The sequence below is a fragment of the Malus domestica genome, chromosome 02 (genome assembly GCF_042453785.1).
Source record: "Malus domestica chromosome 02, GDT2T_hap1".
In the NCBI taxonomy this organism is placed as follows: Eukaryota; Viridiplantae; Streptophyta; class Magnoliopsida; order Rosales; family Rosaceae; genus Malus; species Malus domestica.
This window is the reverse complement of record NC_091662.1, coordinates 34,712,249-34,737,326: the sequence shown is the minus strand read 5'-3', so window position 1 is coordinate 34,737,326 and position 25,078 is coordinate 34,712,249. Positions and strand designations below refer to the sequence as shown.

The 25,078-nt window shown below is 36.6% G+C and overlaps 3 protein-coding genes, 1 long non-coding RNA gene and 1 other non-coding gene across 8 annotated transcripts; 2 read left to right on the top strand and 3 right to left on the bottom strand.

The window, feature by feature from the left end:
• Positions 1-4,718: 4,718 nt before the first annotated feature.
• On the top strand, positions 4,719-5,903 carry LOC103447588 (F-box/kelch-repeat protein At3g23880-like). The gene has a single exon (XM_008386784.2). It carries the CDS (start codon positions 4,719-4,721, stop codon positions 5,901-5,903), a length of 1,185 nt encoding a protein of 394 aa, XP_008385006.2.
• Positions 5,904-6,377: 474 nt separating this feature from the next.
• On the bottom strand, positions 6,378-10,860 carry LOC139190623 (uncharacterized). Its single transcript, XR_011574952.1, has 4 exons — positions 10,498-10,860; positions 10,260-10,304; positions 7,583-7,625; positions 6,378-6,687 (listed from the first exon to the last, which is right to left on the bottom strand). It is a non-coding gene; the product is annotated as an uncharacterized lncRNA (long non-coding RNA).
• A 2,584-nt stretch (positions 10,861-13,444) lies between these two features.
• On the top strand, positions 13,445-16,798 carry LOC103411520 (F-box protein SKIP5). 2 transcript variants are annotated; one of them, XM_008350149.4, is made up of 5 exons: positions 13,445-13,750; positions 14,450-14,594; positions 14,675-14,753; positions 15,387-15,445; positions 16,264-16,798. In XM_008350149.4, the coding sequence occupies exons 1-5, from the start codon at positions 13,591-13,593 to the stop codon at positions 16,610-16,612; spliced, it is 792 nt and encodes a 263-aa protein (XP_008348371.2). In that variant the 5' UTR covers positions 13,445-13,590; the 3' UTR covers positions 16,613-16,798. The 2 variants fall into 2 exon arrangements, with proteins under 2 accessions (XP_008348371.2, XP_008348378.2); XM_008350156.4 differs by having other exon boundaries at positions 13,525-13,750; positions 14,481-14,594.
• LOC114823798 (U5 spliceosomal RNA) lies at positions 14,039-14,158 on the bottom strand. Its single transcript, XR_003771745.1, has one exon. It is a non-coding gene; the product is annotated as a U5 spliceosomal RNA (small nuclear RNA).
• Positions 16,799-17,309: 511 nt separating the features above from the next.
• Positions 17,310-24,564, bottom strand: LOC103411508 (uncharacterized). Of its 3 annotated transcripts, XR_011578547.1 has the most exons (12): positions 24,388-24,554; positions 23,906-23,977; positions 23,626-23,780; positions 21,596-21,880; positions 21,196-21,325; positions 20,229-20,336; positions 20,024-20,126; positions 19,806-19,931; positions 18,807-19,000; positions 18,449-18,577; positions 17,930-18,025; positions 17,310-17,670 (listed from the first exon to the last, which is right to left on the bottom strand). XR_011578547.1 is itself a non-coding variant. In XM_029096124.2 (11 exons), the coding sequence occupies exons 2-10, from the start codon at positions 23,956-23,958 to the stop codon at positions 18,481-18,483; spliced, it is 1,251 nt and encodes a 416-aa protein (XP_028951957.2). In that variant the 5' UTR covers positions 23,959-23,977; positions 24,388-24,564; the 3' UTR covers positions 17,310-17,670; positions 18,449-18,480. The 3 variants fall into 3 exon arrangements, 2 of the variants coding, with proteins under 2 accessions (XP_028951957.2, XP_070673995.1); XM_029096124.2 differs by lacking the exon at positions 17,930-18,025 and having other exon boundaries at positions 24,388-24,564; XM_070817894.1 differs by lacking the exon at positions 17,930-18,025 and having other exon boundaries at positions 17,310-17,664.
• Between the last annotated feature and the right edge of the window lie 514 nt (positions 24,565-25,078).

Genomic DNA, 25,078 nt, shown 5'->3' with positions numbered 1-25,078 from the left:
CAGTCTCATTCGGCTGGTATTGTTGTAAATAAAGCAAAATAAAAAAAAATTGAACAGTGCATGTGCCCCTATGATGCATGGACACGGATACGAACACAAGGATACGACACGGGGATACGTCAAATTTCTAAAAACTAAGACACGATACGACATGGATACGGCAATTTATATAATAAATATATATTTAAAAAATATATTTTAAATAACAATAAAAATTTAATTTATATTATTCAAACTCAAAAAGAAAGGATGGTAGTGGTGGAAATTCGGTGGGCTATGTAGTTTTGAGCTTTAGTCTCATTTAAATCCTAAAAAAAATTTAAAAAAAAAACTGGTGTGTCGTTTTTTACTACAGAAACAAACAAACGGCATGTCGACCTAGCAATCATCTTCTTCGCGAAGCCTCCTCCACCAAGTCGGGTCGTCTGCGTGCGACCAGATCGGGTAGTCTCCGTGCGACGCCTTCCTTTGTCAAATTGCGTTATCTTCTTCGCGAGGCGTCCTTCCACCATATTGCGTCATCTCCATCATGAGATTTTCTTCCACGAAATTGCGTCAAAGGCCATGGTGCAGATTTCCGTATCCAGATAGTCGGATACGAGTATCTATCGGATACCCGTATCCATCCAAACACCGTATCCGTTGATCCAGATATGTATCCAACGCGTATCCGACTGTATCAGAGGCGTATGGTGTCCATTTGCGTATCTGACACGCAATACGCGGCCGATGTGCGGTGTGTTAGAGCAATATTAGAAAATATGAAAAATATAAAAGAATTCCAATAATAATAATCATAAAGAAATTCACAACATCAATTATATATGAGATTAATATAAACAACTAGAGAGAAAGTTAGAATAACTGACAAACTTGGAGATTGAGGCTTGCATAAATGCAATGTCCTAAAGATAAAATTTCGCCCCTACTCTTGTGCTTGTAGTTCGATAGGCGTCTATCTCCCAGGATTCAATAATCTATAATCCGAAGTCAAAAGCACTTCAATCTTCAGACTCTGACAAACTTTATATATTCTATACTCTCAAGACACGACTCAGAATTTGACACACAAATCATTTGAGAAACAAAGTGGGGAAACCTTATTTCTCAAGAGTAAAAATTAACTCTAATTTTCTATATTTAATACCAATGGTTTCATGGGTTTATATAGAATCCAACTTCTACTTATTAAAGAGATGTAACTTTTCATCTATAAGTATACATCACTTATCAAGTATCACCTAAACAACATAACCTTTCTAAGAAATTGGTTAACACTATTTTTCATTCAATTATTAAAATTATATATTACAATATTTTATACTATAATATATAATTTCCAACAATCCCCCACAGGAATGAAAAATCAAGAAGAATTTGAGAGTACAGGCGGACAAGAGATGCATCGAGAGAGGTGTCTTTTGAACTTGAACCTACCCTAGTGAATACTTATCAGATTTACTTGGTGACGCAATGAATATAGAATCTTGAACTGTTCACCACAGCAATAAACCGAGACAAGAAGCAACACACATCACTAATCCTAATATATTACTATTCATACGGTTGTGTTCATTTTGGTCCTGAACAAATCCTGGATTCATGAGAGCTTTAGAGAATTTAGCCATCTCATACTCATAGAAGCGACCCACTTCTACTCTCACATAGGTGACCAATGATTAAGAATAGTTTGCTCTATTCCTTTTATTTATAAGATATCACTGTCATTAAGTATAAATATACAACCTAAAACGTCTGCAGACAACACACTTCTTCCACCATAGGAATGAGGTATATAGTGTGTTAACTTCTTTGAATCATGCCCAACCAGTTTGCCTATTGAACTTAGACCATGGGACCTCCAATCAACTAAGTTAGGTTTCCGCTCGGCTGATTCATTAGTTATGTTGGCTTTAGCCTCATTCCCCTCGATGATCAACTTATTCTCTAGTCAAACCTTTAATAATTGGATCCACTACTAGGTTGACTATATCTTTAATGGTGTGCACAATCCATCTTATGAAATTATATTTCATACGAGAGTAGTTGACTTACAATGTCAAGTCCTCAACCATACATGTTGGGACTTTATTAGTTAGTAATTTGCTAATACTTGGGCATACTCCCCCACATTTAAGGTAGTTGTAAGAAGGTCTCTAACCTTGTCATACCTTAAACAATTACTCATTACAGGAGATGACATCTTAAATGTCGTTCAATTAGCAAATTACTTTTAACCAACCCCCACAATTCTTTCATAATTGTAGTTTCTTGTAATGCTATCATTAAATCGATCACATTTTCCACTTTAATAAGTAATGAACAACTAAGATAGACTTTATCTATCTTTTTAGGCATTCATGCCTCACTAAGCTGTTACAGGAAAAGCTTTTAAAGGCTTTCACACTTTATCATCTGAGTTTTTAAATTATCAAGGGACTAGAATCCCCGCCAAAGAATGTTAATCTTAAATTTCATTTGACTCTTCCTCGCTATGACTAGTAACAAGAGAAAGCAAAACTCTTATCATTGCAAGGTATTCCCAAACTTCCAATGTCTAATTCTTCTCAAGGGAATTGGCTTTGGTTTCTTACATGACTAACATGAAAATATCCAAGCCCACGCTTGCTTATTATAAAGCCATATTGGGTCTAATGCATTCTGCAAAATGCTCCCACATTTTTGGTGTCTTATTGTTCTCAAAGGACTTGGCTTTTAGTCTGGACCATTCCCGATTTATGGCAAACCCAGTTTTGTGGTTTCCATTAGACATAGTTTCCATTTATACGGAACTATCCTGTAAAACTCAAAGGACATATTAACTCACTTAAAACTTTGAGATAATTCACTATGGCCTTGAAGCCTTCGCACATCTACCTAATAAGGATCTAAAGATATATAATTGATGTTGTGAATTTCTTTATGATTATTATCATTGGAATTCTTTTATATTTTTCATATTTTCTAATATTGCTATAACAATCTAAAGATAGAATTTCGCTCATACTCTTGTGCTTGTAGTTCAATAGGCGTCTATCTCCCAGGATTCAATCATTTATAATCCGAAGTCAAAAGCACTTCAATCTTCGGACTCTGACAAACTTTATATATTATGTACTCTCAAGACACGACTCAGAATTTGACACACAAATCATTTGAGAAACAAAGTGGGAAACCCTATTTCTCAAGAGTAAAAATTAACTCTAATTTTCTATATTTAATACCAATAGTTTCATGGGTTTATATAGAATCCAACTTCTACTTATTAAAGAGATGTAACTTTTCATCTATAAGTATACATCACTTATCAAGTATCACCTAAACAACATAACATTTCTAAGAAATTGGTTAACACTATTTTTCATTCAATTATTAAAATTATATATTACAATATTTTATACTATAATATATAATTTCCAACACCGTGTCTGTGCATCGTAGCTGCCCCCTCCTACTTTAGAATACATAATATTCATGAAGCTATAACACAGCGCCTTTAATTGAATTCGCAAGGAATGGTCTGCAAGCTTGAACCTCGAACACACCAAATTCGGCCCCAACATACGCTTGTTTCAAATTTTCTTTTGAGTGTTTGCATCAAGATATTTCTTGTTTCGAGCAGCATTAGATCTTCCAAAGGGAACTCAGTTCTTTTACCCAAATTATTAGGTGTAAAAAATAATATGACGAACAAGATCGTCTGCGCATATCTCGTTTCATGAGTTTGGCTTGAAACACGAGCCTCTGATGAATTTTCGAAGCACAGACCTTCAAACTCATGGCGCCACTCCTCATCTCTTTATCTATCTGTGCATTTCTCTTTCTAAATCCCTTTAGACAAGAACGAACTCATGACTCTTCGCTTGCATGAAAAATCATACTGAATGCATTTGAGGGCTATCAATTATTAATGTAAACTAACATCTCTATTTCCCTTGGATTATCTATCTTTACTGTATGAGTACTTAGTGAAAAAAGCTTGTTAAAACCCAAATTAACGAAAGAGAAATCCAGAGCCTAGCACATGTGATCGAAGATTTAGAGTAAAAAGAAACAAGAAGAGGTGGTGTTATTTAGCAGTTAGGCCTTCCAGCTGAGAACTCAGACATAAACTTGTAAAAGCAATAGGACACAGAAGAGACAAAGAAATGAACATTCCGCAGTATCATATATATTGTAATCCTATTTTACTGAGGGAAAAGAGAAGAAGACAACAGGCAACAAGGAGAAGAGAAAGAAAGGTTTGAGGAATTCGTGAGTTTTGTGCCTTTGTTTATATTAATAAGCGAAAGAGAAATTTGCACACCAAGTAATAAATGTTGTACAAGGAAAAATCTTCTATATCTGATAGGATTCCTATATATAATATACTAGAATTTAGATAATCACAACATATTTTCTATAATAATATTAATTTTGAGAATTTTTTATATTTCATAATGTTTGTAATGTGCTTTGACCTCGTGAGGTTGAAGAAAGGTTTCCGTAAGCAATCAAAGTTCCACAACGTATGAAAGTCTAGTGGCTTACTTCTCTCAAAATTTGGAGAAATTTTTCCTTGTGCCGGTAACACAAGTGGTTATTATATAAGTAGTGAGAAATTTTATTTTTTATGTTATTATTTTTTAACACAAGAATCTTACCAGTTGTGTAGACCCGTGTTCCACGCACAAAGGAAGCTTAACACTAAACCTACAAGAATTCTGCAAGTCTCAACCATGGCGGAGTTCCCACCGGAGCTGATCTTTGAAATCCTTTTACGGCTCCCGCCCGAGGACTTGTTACGATGCTTGTGTGTTTCCAAATCTTGGAATGCCACCATCCATGACAAAAAATTTATCAAATCCCATCAACGCTCCATCCAAACCAATTCTTTTGGCTCTCTTTTAGTAACTGCAGGTAATTCCCACGACGGGAGGAAGTTGAAGTTCTCTAATATTTACAACGATGGTACTATAGAACGAGCCACGGGAATCGGACAGTCGCCTCTGCTAGACGTAGAAGGCTGGACTCGTTTTCCTTACACGTTGGTCTCATGCAATGGGATAATTTGCATTCGCACCGAGACGGTCGACAAGGTCGAGGAATTTGTTTTGTGGAATCCGTCAATTCAAAAGTTCAAAAAGATACCCTCCCCAACGTTTGAGCAGCCTCCATCGTCAGATTTATATTTGCACCGTTCCTATGGATTCGGGTATGATTCAGCAAACGACGACTATAAAATTTTGGGAATTGCAAGGTTTTTTGTTAAAGGGGACTTGAATATTGCTGTGCACCAATATCAAATTTATAGCCTAAAATCCAACTCATGGAGAAAGATAAAAAACATGCCGCGCGATGAGTTTCAATTAGGTATGAGTGATATCGTGTTTTCGAACGGTTCTTTAAGTTGGCAGGCATATAACGTATTAGATGAAAAATTCTATGTTGTCACCTTTGAGCTTGCCAGTGAGAAATATCACTGGTTTCCCAACCCGGTTGATAGGGATGGTGATATTTGGCTTGTAGAGGTCTTGGGAGACTCGCTATGTGTTGTTCGTTGGTGCATCAGAGAAGCTTGGATTATGAAGGAACATGGATCTTGGACCCTGCTTTATTCGATTGGGTGGGTCGATGAGTTTCGTCGTGGTTATTGGAAACCTGTGATGCTCTCAAAGAATGGTGAAAGTGTTCTTGTGCAGATAGACTCTAGAAAGTTTGTTTGGCTTGATTTAGAGAAAAAAAGTTGGAAAGAAGTTGAAATTGGTGGTCTACACGACGATGGTTTCAAAGCAACCATTTGCAAGCGGAGCCTTTGCCTTCTTGATGGCGACCCTGTTATTGTTGAGAGGATCAAGAATCCCTTCTCGAGGTTTTCTCCTCCACTACTAGATCAAGAATCCCTTCTCGCCAATACTGAGTGACACTACAATTCACTCAAAACTCGCAACGTGGCAAGTTTAAATAGTCTTTCATCATTTTTTTTTATACATCACATTCTCATAATTAATTTTATACTAATTAATATCCATCATAAAATCAATTTAATTTCTTGTTATCCCTTTTTTTCTTCCCAAGTGTTCCCTCCAATTTATATTTTTATGTGGTACTCTTCATTTTATTCCCTCCCTGAATTGACTGGGGCTTTTTGGGGCTTTTCAATTTTATACTAATTAATATCCATCATAAAATCAATTGGGGCTTTTTGGTTCTTTAAACAGTACTGAATTGATGATCTGCTTCTAGTTTCTTGCACCTAATAATAATATCCCATGTTCTTTAGTTGGTAACTAGAAAATGTGCCCGCGCTTTGCTGCGGGCGTTGAATGTATTAGTCGCAACATGCATTAATAGTTTCCACACAAAGCAACTAAAAAGACGTAGTACCTAAGAACCAATGAAGTCAATCTTTGCTTGCTATATATAAATATGCATAATTCATTTGTAGATTGTATTGTGTCACCAATATCATAGTTTCAAGTAATCAACCTACTACACAGAAAAGGGAAAGTAAAAAATTAGAAGACATAATACTTGATAGTAAGTTTCTGGAAAACCCCATCAATAAAATTGGCCGCAATAGCAAGGGATCAAGCACATAAGACCGAGGCTGATGAAACACAGAAATCTCTCACCTGCCATCCAAAGGGTAGACAAATATGTATCCATCTTTCTTGTCCGTGACAGGGAGAAATCTTTTTTTATTTTCTGCAGCAACTGAACCATGTCAAAAGTGTTCTTTTAGGATATCGGTCAATATTGATCAAAGGAAAGCAACTCACTTCACGTTACGCACATTGTTGCTACTTAAAACATTGTCTAGGATTCAGTGTGACATCCAGAAAACTTAGTACTACAATGCTAAACTTAAAAGGAAAAGTACGTAAGAATTGAAACCATTATAATTCCTCACATAATACTGAATGTCAGTTAGAAGAGCCCAAGAAGCAATTGTTCTTGCTGCTAACAATCGGTGGCCCCCGGATCTATTTGCCAAAGATAGACACCAAATTAGATGGAAACTCAAAAGTGAAAATTGATGGGGCCACCCAGTTGTCATTCTAGAGGCGGTCTAGCGGCTCACCACTAATTAACATTGCCAACATTCATTTATTTTTGTATTTCATTTTGTTACGTTTCCGACGTGGGATTTTAACATTCTCCAGACCAATAGCATCAATGAACACAATACCACAAACCCAAAACTGTACATTAAAAGAACAAAAATTGATGACTGATTACAAATTTACATGAGGGCAGTAAAAACTAACAATGCAGGTTGATTTCCACTTTGTTAGTATCATAAATATTCTCATTAGACACTTGTGTCCCACTTAAAGCAGGAATTAATGTCTTTCTTGTATCACCCGCTCTGTTGCTAGTCCTAGTTTTTTTGCGCATTGCAGTTGCAAATTAACATTGCCAAGCAATAAACTGATAAAAGGAAGGGCGAAAATACAACCAAGCCACCTATAGACCAACCAAGCAAAACCAAATGCAAACAAATATACAAATAAGCAAACTTCAAAAGATACAATAGCAAAAAACCAAACACATACAACCACAATCTAAGAATATTTTAATGACAGAAAAGAAAACTGACCTTTTGCGTGGAGGCAATGAGAAAATATAGAGAAGCAAACCACCTATTTGAAAAGGTAAAAACAAAGGACTAAAATCAAACAATGATATATCAGTCTCCAAAATAAGTATACAATATCTTTCAAATTTGATGACAAATTTACATGCAATAAGTCACATTATCCTTCCTTCAACTTATGTACATCCTATATTAGACCACACAACACATGCACTCTAATCACTTCATTGGTGCTCTACCTCATTTGCAAATGTAGTTTTATCTCCACTGAGTTTCTACATGCATGGGAACATATGTTTTTCTTACTAATTTGATTAGATTATAAACTGCAACAACTAATTCTTGGAATATCATATCTGTAATATCAAACTATAACAGTTGGATTTTACTGGTAAGAAAAACAATTGTATAATGAACAAACAATGAATGAAGAAAGCCAAATAATGACAATGAAAAGAAGAGAATTCAAACATATTGATAATATTAGTTTCAGATTTTGAGAACAGACTTATTCCATTACCTTCTACCCTCCATCTCCCTTTGAGCAACAGAGTAGTCATTAAATTTCATCTTATGGCGTGTGTGTTGTGAGGTTGGTGAAGCCATGTGACCCTAATTTATTTTCTTTTTATTTTTATTTTTTTTGAAAAAATTATACAAATGGTACAGTTTCAAGTGTACATGTTTAACCTCGGTGTTTTTCAATTTCAGTTTTACTTCTACCATCCATTAATTTTCCTTTCCAAAATGATTTGAAAAATAAATCTATAGCTACTAACGGTCTATATGCTTGATGTTGTCAGACCCTGCAATCTAAAAATTTATGTAAATGCAAAGGTTTGGCTGAACGAGAGGGCATCAAAGAAATCCAGAAATCCTTCCATGGCAAACTTAGTTGTACACCCATGGCATGTGTGTTGTATGCTAGATGCCCTCTCTCTTTTAACAACACACAATAGCTTATGCAAATGCGCAGAGGACTTCAACATGTTTCATTTAAAATAAATTTTACATTTTGTAGCAAATGCATATGGCGAAATAGTCCATAAGTAATCATACTGGCAACCAAATACAACAGTTCAAAAACTTCAATGGAAATATAAATTGCAGAAAAAAAAATCTTGAATTTCCAAAACCACAAAATAAAAAATTCAACCAAATTATGTGTAAGAAGAAATACCAAGAACTGAGAGCTGCAGGCTACCAAAATGCTCATGATCTTGTTTGTGCTGATGAACTAAAAAACTTGAAATCGAATTTACATAGGTAGAAGTTGAGATTCCAATATGAGACAGAACAATCCAAATGAAGATAAGGCACCTAATATGAAATCAGGGCTCGAAAATAAAATTAAAATTTTTGGGGAAGGTAAAAAACTAATCGTTGATTAACTAAGACAAATGACTGAAATTGTCAACTTTTCAAATTACGTATCCTTAGTAAAAAAAAGCGCACACACCTTAAAAGGCTCATTATTTGTTCTGAAGCTAATGCCTGGAACAAACTCCAGCCAAACTGGAAACCCCCTAAAGAAAATAGAAACATTCAAAAAGAAATTCATTGACAAAACAAAAAACTGCCGAGGAAAATGATCATTCCCAAAATTCCATTATGAACAAATATATGGACCAGTCTTAAGATGAATATAGAGCCCTGCCTTGTAAACCATCTTTGAGCCAACCAATTACACAAATCTAAATAAGAGATGGCAGAAAAGGAATATGAAAAAAAAAATGTGTGTATGAGTTATGCATCTTGCTTGAATGCTATCTATCAATGGTAATTCCCAAATCCACAACCACCAAATCAAAACCCCAAAGCCAAACAGGGCAACTACATATGTATTAAATTCACATACAATTAGAAAGATCAAACTCAAACAAACACTGAAGCACTCATGCAATTTAGATAATGCTTGACAGATGAAATTCAAACACTAAAATCACTCTGCAACTGATTCACATGAGCTATAGCATGTTAAGAATGAGCTATAGCATGCCAAATACCCTTGTCATTACCCACTCCCACTCTCTTTGGGAGGGTTAAATAACAGAGAAAAACACATTATCAGTCATCTTTTACAGACAAGAAGACAGAAAATAATTTATAATTCTATATTAACCCAACTTATGATTTTTGCATATACATTGGTGCATCCATTCATTGCATATGCATTACTACTGATTACTCAATTTTACGGGCAGGAAGACAGAATTAAAACTAAGAAATGTAAGGAAAAAGAAAATACAGAGAGAGAGAGAGAGAGAGAAGAACATGCAAGTAGGTTTTCTCAAAAGCATAATTAGTACCACCACCTGATTTTCGACTGCAATTGTGGATTTGCGAATGCAAAAATTTGAATTTCCATAAACCCACCACAGTAAAAACCCCAAAATCCCAAGATTTATACCCAAAAAAAAGCATAATTTGAAAACCAAAGACCAAGGTTAACCGATATAGCAGAATAATTCAACAGAACATGTGCAAATAGTTTATACCAAATCCAAATTCCTAAAATCCACAAAACACAAACCATAAAATAGATATCAAACATCACAGAAATTAGAGAATCATGTAAACAAAACCGAGGCCTAATTCTCTTTTTCACTGAGAAGAAAATCTAAATAAGGATGTCCCCTTGATTAAGCTCTGAACAAAAAAAAGGTGTATGATTATATACCTCAAAATGCAAAGTACCAAGTTTGCACTCCAACGATCCAAAATTCTGAAACATAGTAAATCCATTAGCAATTCTCAAACATGCTAAATTCAGATAGAAGCAGAGCACATTTTAAATTCCGCTCCGCTCCTGGAATTTTTGAGATTTGAGCAGAAAATTTGGGAAGGAGAAGAATTTGATCGGAGAGAGTGAAAATTCAATCTACTTCAGGATCAAACACTAAAGTACGAAACTTTACCTTTTCTTCATCCTCACTTTCTCATTCTTCACAACAGAATCAGGTGACAATTAGTAACGTAGAATTGAAAATAGTTGATTAAAAGCATCAAACTTTCAAAAAGGGGAAGCTCCTAAGAATCTAAAAATTCAACAGGAAAGCACTCCTACTTCAATTTAACATAACACAATCATAAATCCAATCCAAAGCAATGAAATTTCAATAAATACCGTGTATCCAATTCTGATGAGGGTTTCGGAGGACTCGTTGGTTGGAAGCACGACTTTCTCAGGCTTATCAGCTGCCTCCATCTGGGCATCCTTCAATTTGTCGTCTTGGGTCGAAACCTGAGCCACCGTGGCCATCGCCGAGGAGGTGGAGACTCCATTTTGTTAGTTACTCAAGCCCGAGGAAGAGCTCAACCCAAAAGACTAGTCCAATAGGTGGGAGGACCTTGCACTTAAGTACCACTACATAATTTCTTGTGTACTCGATGTGGGATCATAACATTACACCACCTTTTGGAAGACCCGACGCCCACGGCGGCACCAGTTGCCAAGTCCCTTGGGAGCCCATACTCCCAAGGCGGCACCACTAACCCCGCAGCATCGGAACCTAGGCTCTGATACCAATGTTAGGTACTCAAGCCTAAGGGAAGAGCTCAACCCAAAAGACTAGTCCAATAGGTGAGAGGACCCCTTACACTTAAGTACCACTACACAATTTCTTGTATAGCCGATGTGGGATCATAACATTACACCACCCTTCTAGGCTCTGATACCAATGTTAGATACTCAAGTCCAAGGGAAGAGCCCGACCAAAAGACTAGTCCAATAGGTGGGAGGACCCCTTACACTTAAGTACCACTACACAATTTCTTGTATAGCCGATGTGGGATCATAACATTACACCACCCTTCGGAAGACCCGACGCCCACGGCGGCACCAGTCGCCAAGTCCCCCGTCACCAAGTCCCTTGGGAGCCCATACTCACAAGGTGGCAACACACGCCAAGTCCCGCAGCATCGGGAACCTAGGCTCTGATACCAATGTTAGGTACTCAAGTCCAAAGGAAAAGCCTAACCCAAAAGACTAGTCTAATAGGTGGGATGACCCTTGCACTTAAATACCACTACACAATTTCTTGTGTAGTCGATGTGGGATCATAACACATTTTCACCGCCGCAAAGGGACAGAGCCCTGAACTCAGAGCTCAGTGGCCAAGCATAGTGTTTAACTAGGGAAAGCAAAGAAGCGGTCTTTAGGAGAGGGAGGAAAATTCGATATGGGTTCATGTGTAGGTGCATCGGTGATTGTTCGACGGATTTAACTGAGATGATGAAGAGGAATGGGGTGAGCAGCGCTGGGGCTAGGTTAAGAGAAATGGAGAGAGAAGTCTCTCGAATTTGAGAGAAATGAGAGAGAAATGGTGCTAGGGTTGTAGGAAATGAGCTTACAAAGTGAGAAAATGGAAGGATGGGGGATTTGATGGATGGTTATCGAGAGAGTCGGGAGAGAGAAAGAGGGAAAGAAATGGTGGTGGCAATTTTGTAAATAAAGTGAAATTCAGCTCAATCCAACGGACACAATTACCCCTTAACTTTTAAGAATTACCTTCCCAACCCAGCCCAAATCTGATGGTTTTGTTGTAAATAGCGTGAAATCAAGTGACATTTTATTGACTGTAGCCATGAACAGGCCAATTGCCCACCAACTTTAGAATAGATAATGTTCATAAAGCTATAAAAGAGTGCCTTTAATCGAATTCCAAGTCCAGCCACGATATAAGCTGGTTTCAAATTTTCTTTTGAGTGTTTGCATCAAGATGTTTCGTTAATCAAGCCGCATTACATCTTCCGAAGGGTGTAAAAATTAATATGACGAACAACTGCGCATATCTCGTTTCATGAGTTTGGCTTGAAACTGGAATCATTCAGTTACTAAGATTTTGTATATGCAAGTTTTGCATATGTAACCTTTCCAGTATAACAAATATAATCAATCCGTTTCTTGGTTGACAAGAAAAGAGGAAAAGATCCAAATAAAACGTGAACGAGTAGATCAACGCTCATCTGTAGTACTGTTCAACGAAAGATCCACTACCACCTTAATGTATTTTTCATTAGTAGTAGTACTGCACTAACTGCAAGATTGCAGTAGAATCGGAAGAAGACGATGATCAATGAGAAGCGACCTTTAGTGTTCCGATGTACTCGTTGTATGTTTATAGCTCCGAATACACGAGCCTCTGATGAATTTCCGAGGGACAAACCTTCAAACTCACGGCGCCTCTATCTCTCTCTTTATCTATCTGTGCATTTCTCTTTCTATATCCCTTTAGACAAGAACGAACTCACTCGTCGTCGTGCATGAAAAATCATACTGAATGCATTTGAGGGCACTACTCTTTGCAGGACCCATCAGTAGTACTTAGGTGCCTTACCACTCTTAAACTAACATCTCTATTTCCCTTGGATAATCTATATAAAAATAGAACATTTTTTATTATTATTTAACTATTTTAAATTTACATGGTAATATTTAATTAAATTTTTAGACCCCGATCATAAGCATATAACAAAAAAAATTACAAAATTGTAATGAAAGTACTACATCGATGTGCGACACCTATTTTTAGAGATTACATTGATCGATTTTCTATTTCAGAAATCATCTTAATGGGGTATATCAATTTCAAAAACCAATTGTGATAAAAACCCAAAACCAAGTTAATGAAAGAGAAATCAAAAGCCTAGCACATGTGATCACGCTTATATTATTTAGTTAATTAGCTTAATTTGACAACAAATTCGCATGTAAATTAGTGTTTATTGTAGATTTAACCAGTATCACTTTCAACTAAGAGAGCAATTTATATCAGAGTAATCATACGTTTCAGTCTAATAATGCATATGAACAGGAATCATGTGACGGATTCATATGGTAAAACCCGTTTCGTGTTACTAATTGTCCGACGAACCAAATAAAAAAAAAAGTAAATTGGCACGTGTGGGAAGATAAGTGGTAAGTGTGTCGGTTTGTCGTAGTCAACAACCTTAACATTCCAAAGAGATCTCTCTTGCAAGAGTCTAGAGACGCAGAGAGGGAAGAGGCTATGGAGGAGGTGGTGGAGGAGATAGAGCAAAAAAGGTGGAGGAGAAGCCTCACAAAGACAAAGAGAAGCAGGAGCTCCTCAAAGTCGTCCTCATGCCTTATAAATAATCTTGATGATGGATGTCTGATGCACATCTTCAGCTTCCTCTCTCCCATCCCAGGTGCCTCTCTTTTTTCTCTTATTCTTCTTCTTATATTTTTCGTGAAGATTGAAACTTTTATGCAAAAGCCCAATATTTAATTCGACTTATGAGTCATTGCAGCGTGCCAGTTTCTGGGTTTTGGTTCAATTGCACTTTCATTGATATTTTTGGTCAATTGTGGCCTTAGGGTTTTGCTCTGCGGTCTGTAAATTGGGTAATTGTTATTGCATAATTCTTGTGGTTTTATTGGTTTTTAGCGATTTTATGGTTCTTTGTTTTCCCTTTTTTAAAAAGATTTTTGTGGGGCTTCTCTAAGAAGAGAAATCCCATGAAAAAAAATTGGCGGATGCCGCTGGATGCGGCGTTGCACACAGTATTTTTAGTAAAAGGCGAAAGAATAGTTCGGTCTGTGTTCACCGCAGGGCTGCTTAAAGCATCTGGTATTGTCAAGTTACAGACTTAGTTGTAGAATGTAGAGAATTGGAGATGTTGGCAGAGTATTTTGAATTTTCTAGCAGTTTTATAATTGCATTGTTATGACGGAAAGATGAGATTGTTCCTGTATATATTTTGGCGGGCACTAAAATGGATGTTATGGTTGTCTAAATTTGTCTATATCAGTTGTATCAAGTTTTTGTGATAGATATTGATAGCTTAAATGCATGCTTCAAATCAATTTTTTTCAACTTCTGTCTCAAATTGCTATTGAGTTTGCAGATCGGTATAACACCGCCCTCGTTTGCCACAGATGGCTTTACTTGGCATGTCACCCTCGCTTGTGGCTGCGAGTTGACCGGTCTGTCAAAGATCTTTTGGAGCCTGGGGTTTTCCCCAACCTTGAGACAGCTGTTGAGGCTGCAAGGTTTGGAAAGTTAAATCTGTCTGTATAAATCTTTTGTTCATGTGGTGGGCTATTAAACTGTTCATTACTTTTTCTTACAGGCCAGGCGACACTATTCTAATTGCAGCAGGCGGAAGACATCTTGCTTATAATATTCAAATAAAAAAGCGACTTTGCCTGGTATGTCTCCAAGTACCCTAAACTCAATTTGCATGTTTGCACACGCAGTGTGTGCTGTTGTCCTGGTGATGCAGGAGCCAAGTTTAAAATTTAAGAAATTAGAGGCTTTTTAGTTTCTTATGTAATAAACACGCAGTGTGTGCTGTTGTCCTGGTGATGCTGGAGCCAAGTTTAAAATTTAAGAAATTAGAGGCTTTTTAGTTTCTTATGTAATAAATGCAGTTTGCACATGTACTCTGCAGGTTAATGTATCAGGTGTCATAACTTAGTCTTTAGGATTTTCAAGTAGATTAATGTGGATCTTTACAGATTTGTGTATTGTAAGATTTTAAAATGAGAGCGAGTGAAAAGAAATTATGGATCTCTTGTATCCGTGTGAGGCACAGGTTCACTTGGAGGGGTTTCAAGGCACCACCGATGTGATGCCGAAATATTTTTAATTTCTCTATGAGAGTGGTTCACTTACGCCTTTGGTGTGATGCCAAAGCCCGGAGTGCGTCTAAATATCTTCTTGCATTCCTATTGTTTTTTATTATCCTACATCACCTGGATGAAGGATGCATTTATCAAAATGCTAGAGGTAGATTATTCCAACTTTTTCTCCATTCACTATCTTCAAGTTTCTTTGTACAGATTGGTGCAGGTGAGCAACCTGATGAGACGACTATATATTGTTCTCGAGGTTCTGACAGGTATGTGTGTTTTAAGGCTACGCTTTACTTTTTATTGTTGTGCGGTGATTGTATGAGATTACTCTCTTCAATGTCAAATCTTTCCTGGAGCCACTTCCGTGCTGCTAAATTTTACTTGCAGAAAGTTAAAGTTGTTACTCTTTGAGGATAGAAATTTTATTGCCTGAAAATGATTTTAGTAACTTTTCGCTCTTCCGACTTTTCTTTTTGTTTTGGATCTTTTTTTTATGGTTTATGTAAGGCAGAATGCTAGCAAAATAAAAAAATTGATCGTTTGTTTTGTTTATTCTTTTCAACGTTTCACTTCCTTAAATATCACCAAATACTAATAGTCCTACAGGTTTCGGTTCGTGATTGTAAGACGATGTTTGACTTTTTCTTAAAATTGAAATCGTGGTTTTATTTCCTATACGTTTTCTACCATATACAAATTTATTTTTGAATTTGATATCAGAGAAATACAATAAATTTATCCTTTCTTTCAAAAAAAAATCAGCCCAAGGAATGGCCTTAGCGAACTTTGTATGATTTTGGACCATTTTTGGTCCTCCTGTTGGTTTTCCACTTTTCCTACTTTAACTGCTAATTGGTTTTAACATTAAAGCGGGATTGGTTTCAATATGAAGCAGTCAGTCCAAAGGACTATTCTTCTTCTTCGTGTGTTTTTAAACGAAAAAATATAAATCATCACGATAGTTTTTTTAGTTGTTACTGTAGCAGTCCGGAAGTGCTCCTGAAAGTATGACCGCACTGTATTTTTCTTCTGTTATTATCATGAGAAAATGGTTTGGCATGCACTGTTCATTTTGTTTGAGCAGTGCATTGGAGCTCCTGTCGACCTGCAAATTGGCGAACTTGACTGTGAAGGCAGAGCTTGGCTGTTGCTTGCTTCATAGGAGCGGAAGGGTGACGATAGAGGGGTGTGTGCTTCAATGCGAGACGAATCCTCTAGACCATCTTTCGTGCCCTATTGTGAGCACAGCTAGTGCCCAGACGGTAATATCTTCCCCTGTGAAATGTTCTAATGATGGCGTTTCTGTTTTTCGAACTCGAATTGAAGGAGGTGCCAAGGCTGTCTTGACTAGCGGAGACTTGACCTTGCAGCGAGTTCGAGTTATTTATGCTCGGACGTCGATCTTCTTCTGGTTTGACGTAGAGCACCAGTAATGTCTTGATTTTCTTACTGGGCGCTTGTAAAGTTGTACTATAGCATTGCAGTTTTTTATTTTTTATGTACGGGACTATGTTCAGTTTGTTTCTAGTGTTGTAATAATTTCCAATTTAGATATCTTTTATCTTTAAAAGATACAATATAATCGTCGTTAATGAAATTAGATAATCACTTTTAATAGACTTTCAGTTTGATTGTTCAGCTCGGTAAGAAATTTAAAATGCATGACAGTACGTGATTCTCTTGAATATTGGCCAAAATGGTTGTACTTAGGCTTCTCTTCTAAAGTAAGGTTATTGTTTAGATTTTACCCGAAAAAAATAACCCATATCACGAATTTTAACTTACATTGTGTGAAAAACACATTTTGTATAAGGACCTAATTTCCGCACCACTTTTCTTCTTCTACACATCCCTGGTTTTCCGTCACTTGATTCTAATTTGATTTATTCGATCCAAAGATCAGAAACAAACGAGGATGCATAGGGAAGGAAGACCGAGTGACAATTTGCAAAAATTAATTTCCTTTAGAAATTGTCACTTGGTTTTCTTTCGAGGAGCAACAAGAAGAGCAGGGGCACGAAGAACAATTTCCTAAAAGATAGGGAGATAGGGAGGTTAACAAAACACTCATAGTTCTGTTCACTTTTAACGAAAAATCACATTTATACCTTTTCTTGGTACTATTCGCTATACCTTTAAAAAGGGCTTTTCATTAAAAGAGAAGTTTTTTTGGACTTTTCGTTAGTTTTCTAAAAGATAAAGCTCCACGCAACACATCTTGTTATGGGAAACAATATGCCTTTCCATTTGTCCTTCCACGATCGCAAAAATCACCACTGTCTAGTCTATTCACTTCAGTATCAATACAGCTCTACGTTTCCTAAATGGCCACATACACAAAATTGGCTCTCCTTGTTTCTCTTGTGTCCCGGGTTCGTACTTCATATTGCTACTCGTCCTGCATGATGATAACGCTCCTCATGGTTCAGCACGACGATAGTTTAATTTCATTTTCCGCTTCATCCATCCATCACCATTATACTGCCTGAAGCTAGAATACAGGCAAAATGTTAGTTCAATATACAGTAAATAAACATTCATGACGAAACTTGAGGCACACGCACACCCAACGGTATATCTGTCAAGATTTAATACACTTCAGACAGTTCATATCTCGAAAATTGCCTTAATTTGATTGCATCCCTTCCTCTCAACCCAAAAAAGAAAAATAAGCGAATTTTCGAACACATACAACACAAGGCACCATTTTTTTTTAAATAAAAACAAAAAGTTCAGATCAGGTTCCTTACATTATTGTCAGCTGTTCTATTAAAATTTTCAGTTTTCTGATTAGGATTGAAATCAAAATTCAGGAACATCTTTCCACCTGTTTTAGTTGGACTAATCTACAAAAACAAAGAAAAGGCGGCTTAAGGCGGATCATGACAAAAATGGAATCAATACATATGAGGATATTAAAACGAGGTTTTCTTTCTTCATTGAACCGAATGCGAAGACTAACTTAAATTAGTGGAAATAACCAAAAACCATAAGAAGCCAGAAAGAGCATACAACAGATATAAACACTCAAATAAAACTTTTAACATGTCAAACTTTCAGGAGGGTAAAAACGAAAAACAGCCCTTCAAAGTTCGGCGTAGAGAATAAATTTTTGCAGTGTGAATCATTTATAACTTACTGATCCTAGAATTTGAAAGTTCACTTTTTCTGGTACTGGATTTCAAAACAGTTACAAAGTGATGTACTTTACCTGAATACACCAGACACATACCAATGGTTGTGAGACTAAAATTAGACTAAAAACTTACCCAAGAATATGATAAACATGTGGGAGCTGAACTCAACTGCCCATAGCAGGTCTTCGTTGGACCACCAAATCATCAGCAGAATAATAATCTGCGATGAGCCGGTACACGTATGAAGGATTATGCCCTCCCCTGTGAAGGAATAACAATAGTAAGTTACAAACTAGCTAGTTAGTCGGGAAATAGAAAACTAGTAAGTATGAAATACTCAGATGAGAATGTTATATTTCTTTAAGATCTGGCCAATATATTAATTTTCCCTTTTCATTGGTTCCTACAAACAATAGACTAGAAATTCAATAAGTGAAATCTTTAATTTATGATTTCAGTTCCATTTGGTGCATGAAATTAGTTGACTTACGTATCAGTGATAAATAGACTGACAAGCTTTGGTGGCACATAATCAAATGTAGGATTGACAACTTGAAGAAGCGACGAAGCAGTGCCACTTCCAAAATCCATACAATCTGAGAACTCTCCAAAATCCAGTAGCTCAGAAGGAGATCTTAACTCATTAAATAAGACTTCAGGATTGTGAGGATACAAAGGGCACAACTGTCATGTAAACCACCAGGAAAAGAATTGGATTAAAGAAAACGCCTTGGGGCTAAAGTTCAAGAAATGAGCTGCAGATGAAATGACGCCCAGTTCAATGATTCAATCCAGTTAACACCAACTCCACATACAAAATCCCATAGGATCTGATCCCCAATCTAGTCTAAACAAGCAAAAACAAGGCTAATAAAATACTAGGAAGCAGCCATTAAAAACTTGAATAAGTTAACAACTAAACATTAACAGAGCCTACTTTAGAAAATAACTCTCAGACAGTAACATAAGTATCACGATGCCTTTTTGGATGACGTGAGAATGCCATGAATATAAAGTGAATTATTCAAGATAGTTTGAACTGGAATTATAAGAAACTAGTGTATTGATCGACATTTTAAACAGCATTACAAGACAAGAAAATTGTTGTATACTTTGCAATTCCATTTTTTTGCGTGTTTTGAGTCTGAGGACACTTATCAGATAGATGGGACTGAAATTTTACTTTAGCAACTTAATTTAGGCAATACTCATTCATCACAGGTAGATCTGTTTGAGTTTAAATAGTCCTTCTAAGATGCAGATGGGAATCATGCCTTTCTAACCTGCTCTTTCATCTTTCCCTTGTGTCTCTATTTCCTAGAACCGCAAAAGATGTTTATCTCATGCTAATCTATTCATTGAAAATTCTCTAATGGTGGAACCCACTGCTTCAACTTCGCGTCTTGATTTTAAAAGAAACCCAATTTATGAATGACAGCAAGTCTCTAGAATCTCCAAGGCACACCGAACAGTGATTGAATTGACTTACCTTGTGACTGCCGGCAAGTACAACAAAAGGGACAGCATGCCTTTGCGCTGCAAGTGCTACCATATTCAACCCGACAGGTGCTATAACCCCCCCATTGGCCATGACAGCATGAGCGCCAACGATAACCTTTAACATTAAAAAATCAATATGAAGTTGATTGGGTGAACAAGGATGTAGAGTTTCATATTGGGAAAAAATATACTAAGATCACATCATACCATGTTGACTCGAGATATCATGGCAAAAACAGCTGAATCAGTTATCAGCGTGGTCTGTAAACCTCTTGCAACTAGTTCTCTAGCAAGAAGATGCCCCTGATACCTAATACAAATCAATTAATAACAATGGTTACCAATAATTTATCAAAATTACATCAGTATGGATCCCATTCGCTGTAACAAATATGCAGACTTTTACACTAACCTTGGAGCTCCCTCTGCAACAAATACCCGAAACGATCTTTTTTTATCCTTCGCGGCACATAGAAATTCCAGTACTGTTCTTGAACTACCTAAAGTTAATATAACCTCGCTGCAAAAGAAAAGCAGTTAGTAGCATGATTTAAATAACCACAATGAAACATCAATTAAAATCAACCACAAGCCACTCTAGCAAAATATTCTCATTGAGGTCTCATTTTTTTCTCATGTTTTGCAATCTCCTATTTATCAAGATTTGCGATCTTTGCAATCTTTGCCCTGTCCAATTCTTTTCTGGAGAAATATGATATATTTTTTTACTTTTTGGTATGAAGAGAATGATGTGCTTACCAGAGAGTGTCACTGGAGTGCATAAGGTTCTGGGTTTCTAAGGGTTCAGGACTTCCGATATAGGCCTATATCCTAGATACTAATTCAAACCTAAAGATAAACACCAACTAAAGGAATAAAAATGTGCATGAATCAATAAGAAAGAGCCCTCGTGATGCAGAAATCTTTCCTCAGGAAAAGGTAGCTTAATTTCTCAAATAAATACAAACAAATGAAATACGACGTGACTGTGACTCAGTCGCAAGGGTGCTTGAAAGATCGATGGACAGATGGAAGCACGTTTGGCCCTAATTAATTTATGCTTAGTAGCTAAACTCGAAATTTTTTTCTACCGCTGCTATGTCGAACACCAAAGAGTTTATCTTAGCACCTCAACCATACTGAGCCTATAATAAAATCACCAAAAAGTCTAACCACCTCATATACGTGTTCGAAGTTAGAACAATAGCACATAGCAACCTCACGCAAAATCAAACTTAGCACCAGTTATTATATTTCATACGCATTTTTACATTGAAATTAAGCATATTATGACAGAAGGATGCTTTTCTAGTTGAAAGAAAAGATAAACTGTAACAGTGAGACAAACTTAATAGCTAAGGCTTGGGGTAAATACATACTTATGGTGAATGTGCTCTACTGCTTGCTCAGCAATCTGTTCATGGCAAGTGCCAATATCTTGTATAAGTTCATTGACTGCTTCAATAACATCATGCTTCAGCCTCCGACTTCTTGAACTTTTATCAGCAGCTATGAAAGAAAACATATATCTACAAGTCATATGGCTGTATAATCTGCCATTAAAAGGTACTAACTTCGATTCCACCACCACAAGCCAGACCACTAAAAAACTAATTTTTAATTGACTAATTTCCAAACACAAATACCACATTTATGATCAGAAATAGATATCAAATGTGTATATCCTATCCTTAAACCTTTTTTTTTTCTAATCTAAAGAGGAAAATGAAAGGTGTATCTAAAGAAGTTTCTCAATGATGCTAAGAATGAAAATCATACATTTGGTTTTTTCTTCAGAATCACCCCCAGATGATGAAGTGCGAGGAACAGCTGCTGCATCAGGTATGTCCTCAAGCAGCATTTGCAAAGATGGTGGACGCAGTGTGCTTCTTGCAGCAGCCGCAACAACAGCGGCAGATAGAACCGGATGGTTGTCACGGTCATCATCTTCATCATCACTAACAGTTGACATGTTCAACCCAGCCATAGCAGCAGTAGTGAGAGAAAGATCCTCCTCCCTAATAATGTGCAAAACACGGCTCACAATATTACCCACAGCAAGCTCTGCGATCATATGCGCAAAACATTATTATGAAAATCAAAAAAATAAGCCTCTACGTCCATATTATAAGAAAAAGATTTTGCAGTGTATCTTAAGATAAATATATCTAAATTCAAATGCATACATCATGTACCTTTGCTCTATATGCCTGGGAGATATAACACTTGTTTTCTTTGGTTAAAAGGAGATATCATTTTGTTTCGTAACACATGAGTATTAACTAAAGATACACAAACAAAAACGGCAACAGGCTAAAGTTTTGCATACACAATGAATTTTAGAAAATTTGATAATTAAACTTGGCTAACATAATCATTAGACTTAGCTAACATAAGTTATAGTTTCAATAGGATTGCAAGCAAATAAACAATTCACGTGCTTTGATCTAAAAATGTCCTTGACAACAAAAATTAAATGAAGACACGCACAGATGTGCACAATAACCTCCTTCATGCTTCTCTAAGGGGTACATTTCAAATATCTTTCTAAGAACAATTTGAGCAGCTAGTTCAACAGCCTGTCCAATTAACCGCTACTAAAATTCCCCTTTATGTGCTGAAAATGATCAAGTTATCCTCACTACTTATCTCTCAAATGAATCTATAAACTTTTATGTAAGTGCCACATAAGCTTCAATAAGGGTTGCCATGTCCCCTCCTTTTTTCTTTTAAACAACAAATAAGGACTTCATATTAACAAGGAAGGAGTAGGGGTTGCGTTTACGCAAAGCTAGGTGATTATATCTCAAACTTCGTTAAGGTTTATGGGTCATATACAGTAGGAGCGACAACATAACCTAGCTTTCCTTTCTCGTGCAAAGGTATTTTTTTGGTGGGGAGGGCATGGTAGGAGGCATATAGCTCCTATAGCAGAGCACTTAACCCCACACCCACGAGGAGTTTGACACTTGCCCTTGCAATTCTAGCCGTCCAAACTCCTTGAACAAAAAGGAGGACAGAATTTTTGTATCAAAGTATTTGCTTATCTAGAAAAGAGGTTACTATTGGCTTTTCTTCAGGGGACCCACGTGAAAGCTGAAGAAACATTATCTTCCACATTTCTCCTCCTAGGAAATAAAAGTTATTATACATATTGATTGACTGTAAACAGAGAGGAACTTCTCAGCTTTGGATGATTCACTACAAATTGGTCACCGTAATCAACTAACTATCCTTCTTTTTTTTTGAAATGAAAGAAGACTGTAAACCAACTATCCTTTTAACAGGATAATCTGTAGTACACTTATATATTTATGTAATTTGACTATATTCTTCAAAGTCAAATGAGTACTCTATCAAAAGTACCAACTACAGCAACACAAAAAGTAAAAATATAACACTATCAACCCTGATACTCACTACTACCCACTGCATTTATGCTACTTAAAAAGAAGACAGTCTGTTATTATATCTGCATTTGAAACTTGATAAAATATAAATTCTAAGTCTACCCATATCACTAACAAAGATAAAGTCCAATTTGAAAGGCGACAAAAACATGGTCGCAAAAGTACTTGAAGTTCATATTACTACAATTTGAAAGCTATATAATTCCTCCAAAATGACTACCACAAAGAACAAATTTTTTAAACAGTAACAAGTCATTGAGATGAGATGTCCATCCACAGCCCCGTGTCTTTTCAGACATTACAGACAAAGATGTCCAAGTAACATAAATAACCTTTGTACTAATGGCAAAATTTCCTCATTAAAAATAGCAACATTGAACCATCTTTCAAAACACCTACCAACAGGATTTGCAGCAATCAGCTGCTCCCCAACAGCCTTCACAGCATCAATCAATGCTCCAGCTTGATTTGTGTAGGGCACCCGCTGCGCTGAAATTACCGACCGAATTAATTCAGCCGTCTGTTTTGCGGTGGCCAGCGAGCCCTCAATTTTACTGCAACAACAAAATATTCGCAATCAAATTATGAATTATGAAAGATGCCTATTAACCAGTATAGTCTCTTGAGCACGCAGCTTGTGCCAGTATAGTCTATCAAAGTGCGCCGAAGAACAACTAACCGCTTTTTAAGCTTAATAAGGAAATCATTCACAAGGGAATGCACGTCTGGCATGGCTATCACCAAATTTAACCTGCAAATGTTCAAAGATATAAACTTCAAATCATTACATTCAAACAGAACCCTTATTATCCGTCGTCTAGGGCAACCAAACAAAACCCAACAAAGCTCCTCAAATTACAAATGGGAGCTATTTTTTTAGGTGATTTGTTGGTTTTTATTTGGAAGCCAAATCAGCTGGGAATTTGAGAAAAATGAAAAACCCAAAGCTAATTAAATCCAAAAACAACAATCCACAATGAAAGTGAAAAACTTGGGGAGCTGAAATACCAAAAACCCACCTAATTCAAAACCTAAGCAAAACCCTCAATTAAACCCCAACTACAAACCTGAATTAAACTCCAAATTAAACTATTAATAAAACCCAAATTAATTCATCAATCAGGAAAGATAAAAATACAAAAGGGGGTTTAAGAGGTGTACCTGGAGTGAGTGAGTGGGCGAGTGATGCTGCCACTGTGAGAGGCTGAGAAGAACAAGGGGATGGGTTCGAAGAAGATGAGGCCGAGAAGAAGGTGAGTTTGCGGAATCGGAGACGGAGGAGAGTGAAGAGAGAACACGCAGAAGCTGAGAGGGAGAGGGAGACGAGAGAGAGGGACCCCAGAGAGAGAACTATGGATTGGGTGGTGGGGACAGATTTGGGCTACTGTTGGGCCCTGTTGGGTAGTGATGGGCTGTATGAGGTTATTGGGCTACATGGTATAAAACCAAAATTACGACATCATTGATCTGACCAGGAATCGATTTCTAATTCGGTTGATTTTTTAAGAAGTTAATCTTTAAAGATGATTTAGAGTCACTTAGTAGTATGGTCCAGTGATATTCTTTTCACTTATAAGTGAGAAGTTTTAGGTTCGATTCTCGCCAATTTGACCCACATTATTGCTAGTTCATTGTGAGGTTAAGTCAACATCTTCCTTAGTATAGATAATATCGTTTGTTAAAAAAATAATTTAGAAAATTGACGGTTTTGACTATTAAACACCATTATACACTCGTAAAATGAAATGATAAAGTACATGGAAAGATCATTACACACCATTATACGACTTAGTCCAACCATTTTAGATGCCAACAGTAAAGTAGAAACATAACTAAAATAAAAAATGATACT

Bases quoted from the DNA above. Each gene is read 5' to 3' on its own strand.
- LOC103447588 (XM_008386784.2), top strand. From the start codon at position 4,719: ATGGCGGAGTTCCCACCGGAGCTGATCTTTGAAATCCTTTTACGGCTC.
- LOC103411520 (XM_008350149.4), top strand. From the start codon at position 13,591: ATGGAGGAGGTGGTGGAGGAGATAGAGCAAAAAAGGTGGAGGAGAAGC. The intron at 14,595-14,674 runs GTTTGGAAAGTT...TTTTTCTTACAG, and splicing joins ACAGCTGTTGAGGCTGCAAG to GCCAGGCGACACTATTCTAA. The intron at 14,754-15,386 runs GTATGTCTCCAA...TTCTTTGTACAG, and splicing joins TAAAAAAGCGACTTTGCCTG to ATTGGTGCAGGTGAGCAACC.
- LOC103411508 (XM_029096124.2), bottom strand. From the start codon at position 23,958: ATGCCAGACGTGCATTCCCTTGTGAATGATTTCCTTATTAAGCTTAAA. The intron at 23,781-23,905 runs GTTAGTTGTTCT...TTGTTGTTGCAG, and splicing joins CTTATTAAGCTTAAAAAGCG to TAAAATTGAGGGCTCGCTGG. The intron at 21,326-21,595 runs GTATGATTTTCA...TTTCTTTCATAG, and splicing joins TTCTGAAGAAAAAACCAAAT to CTGCTGATAAAAGTTCAAGA.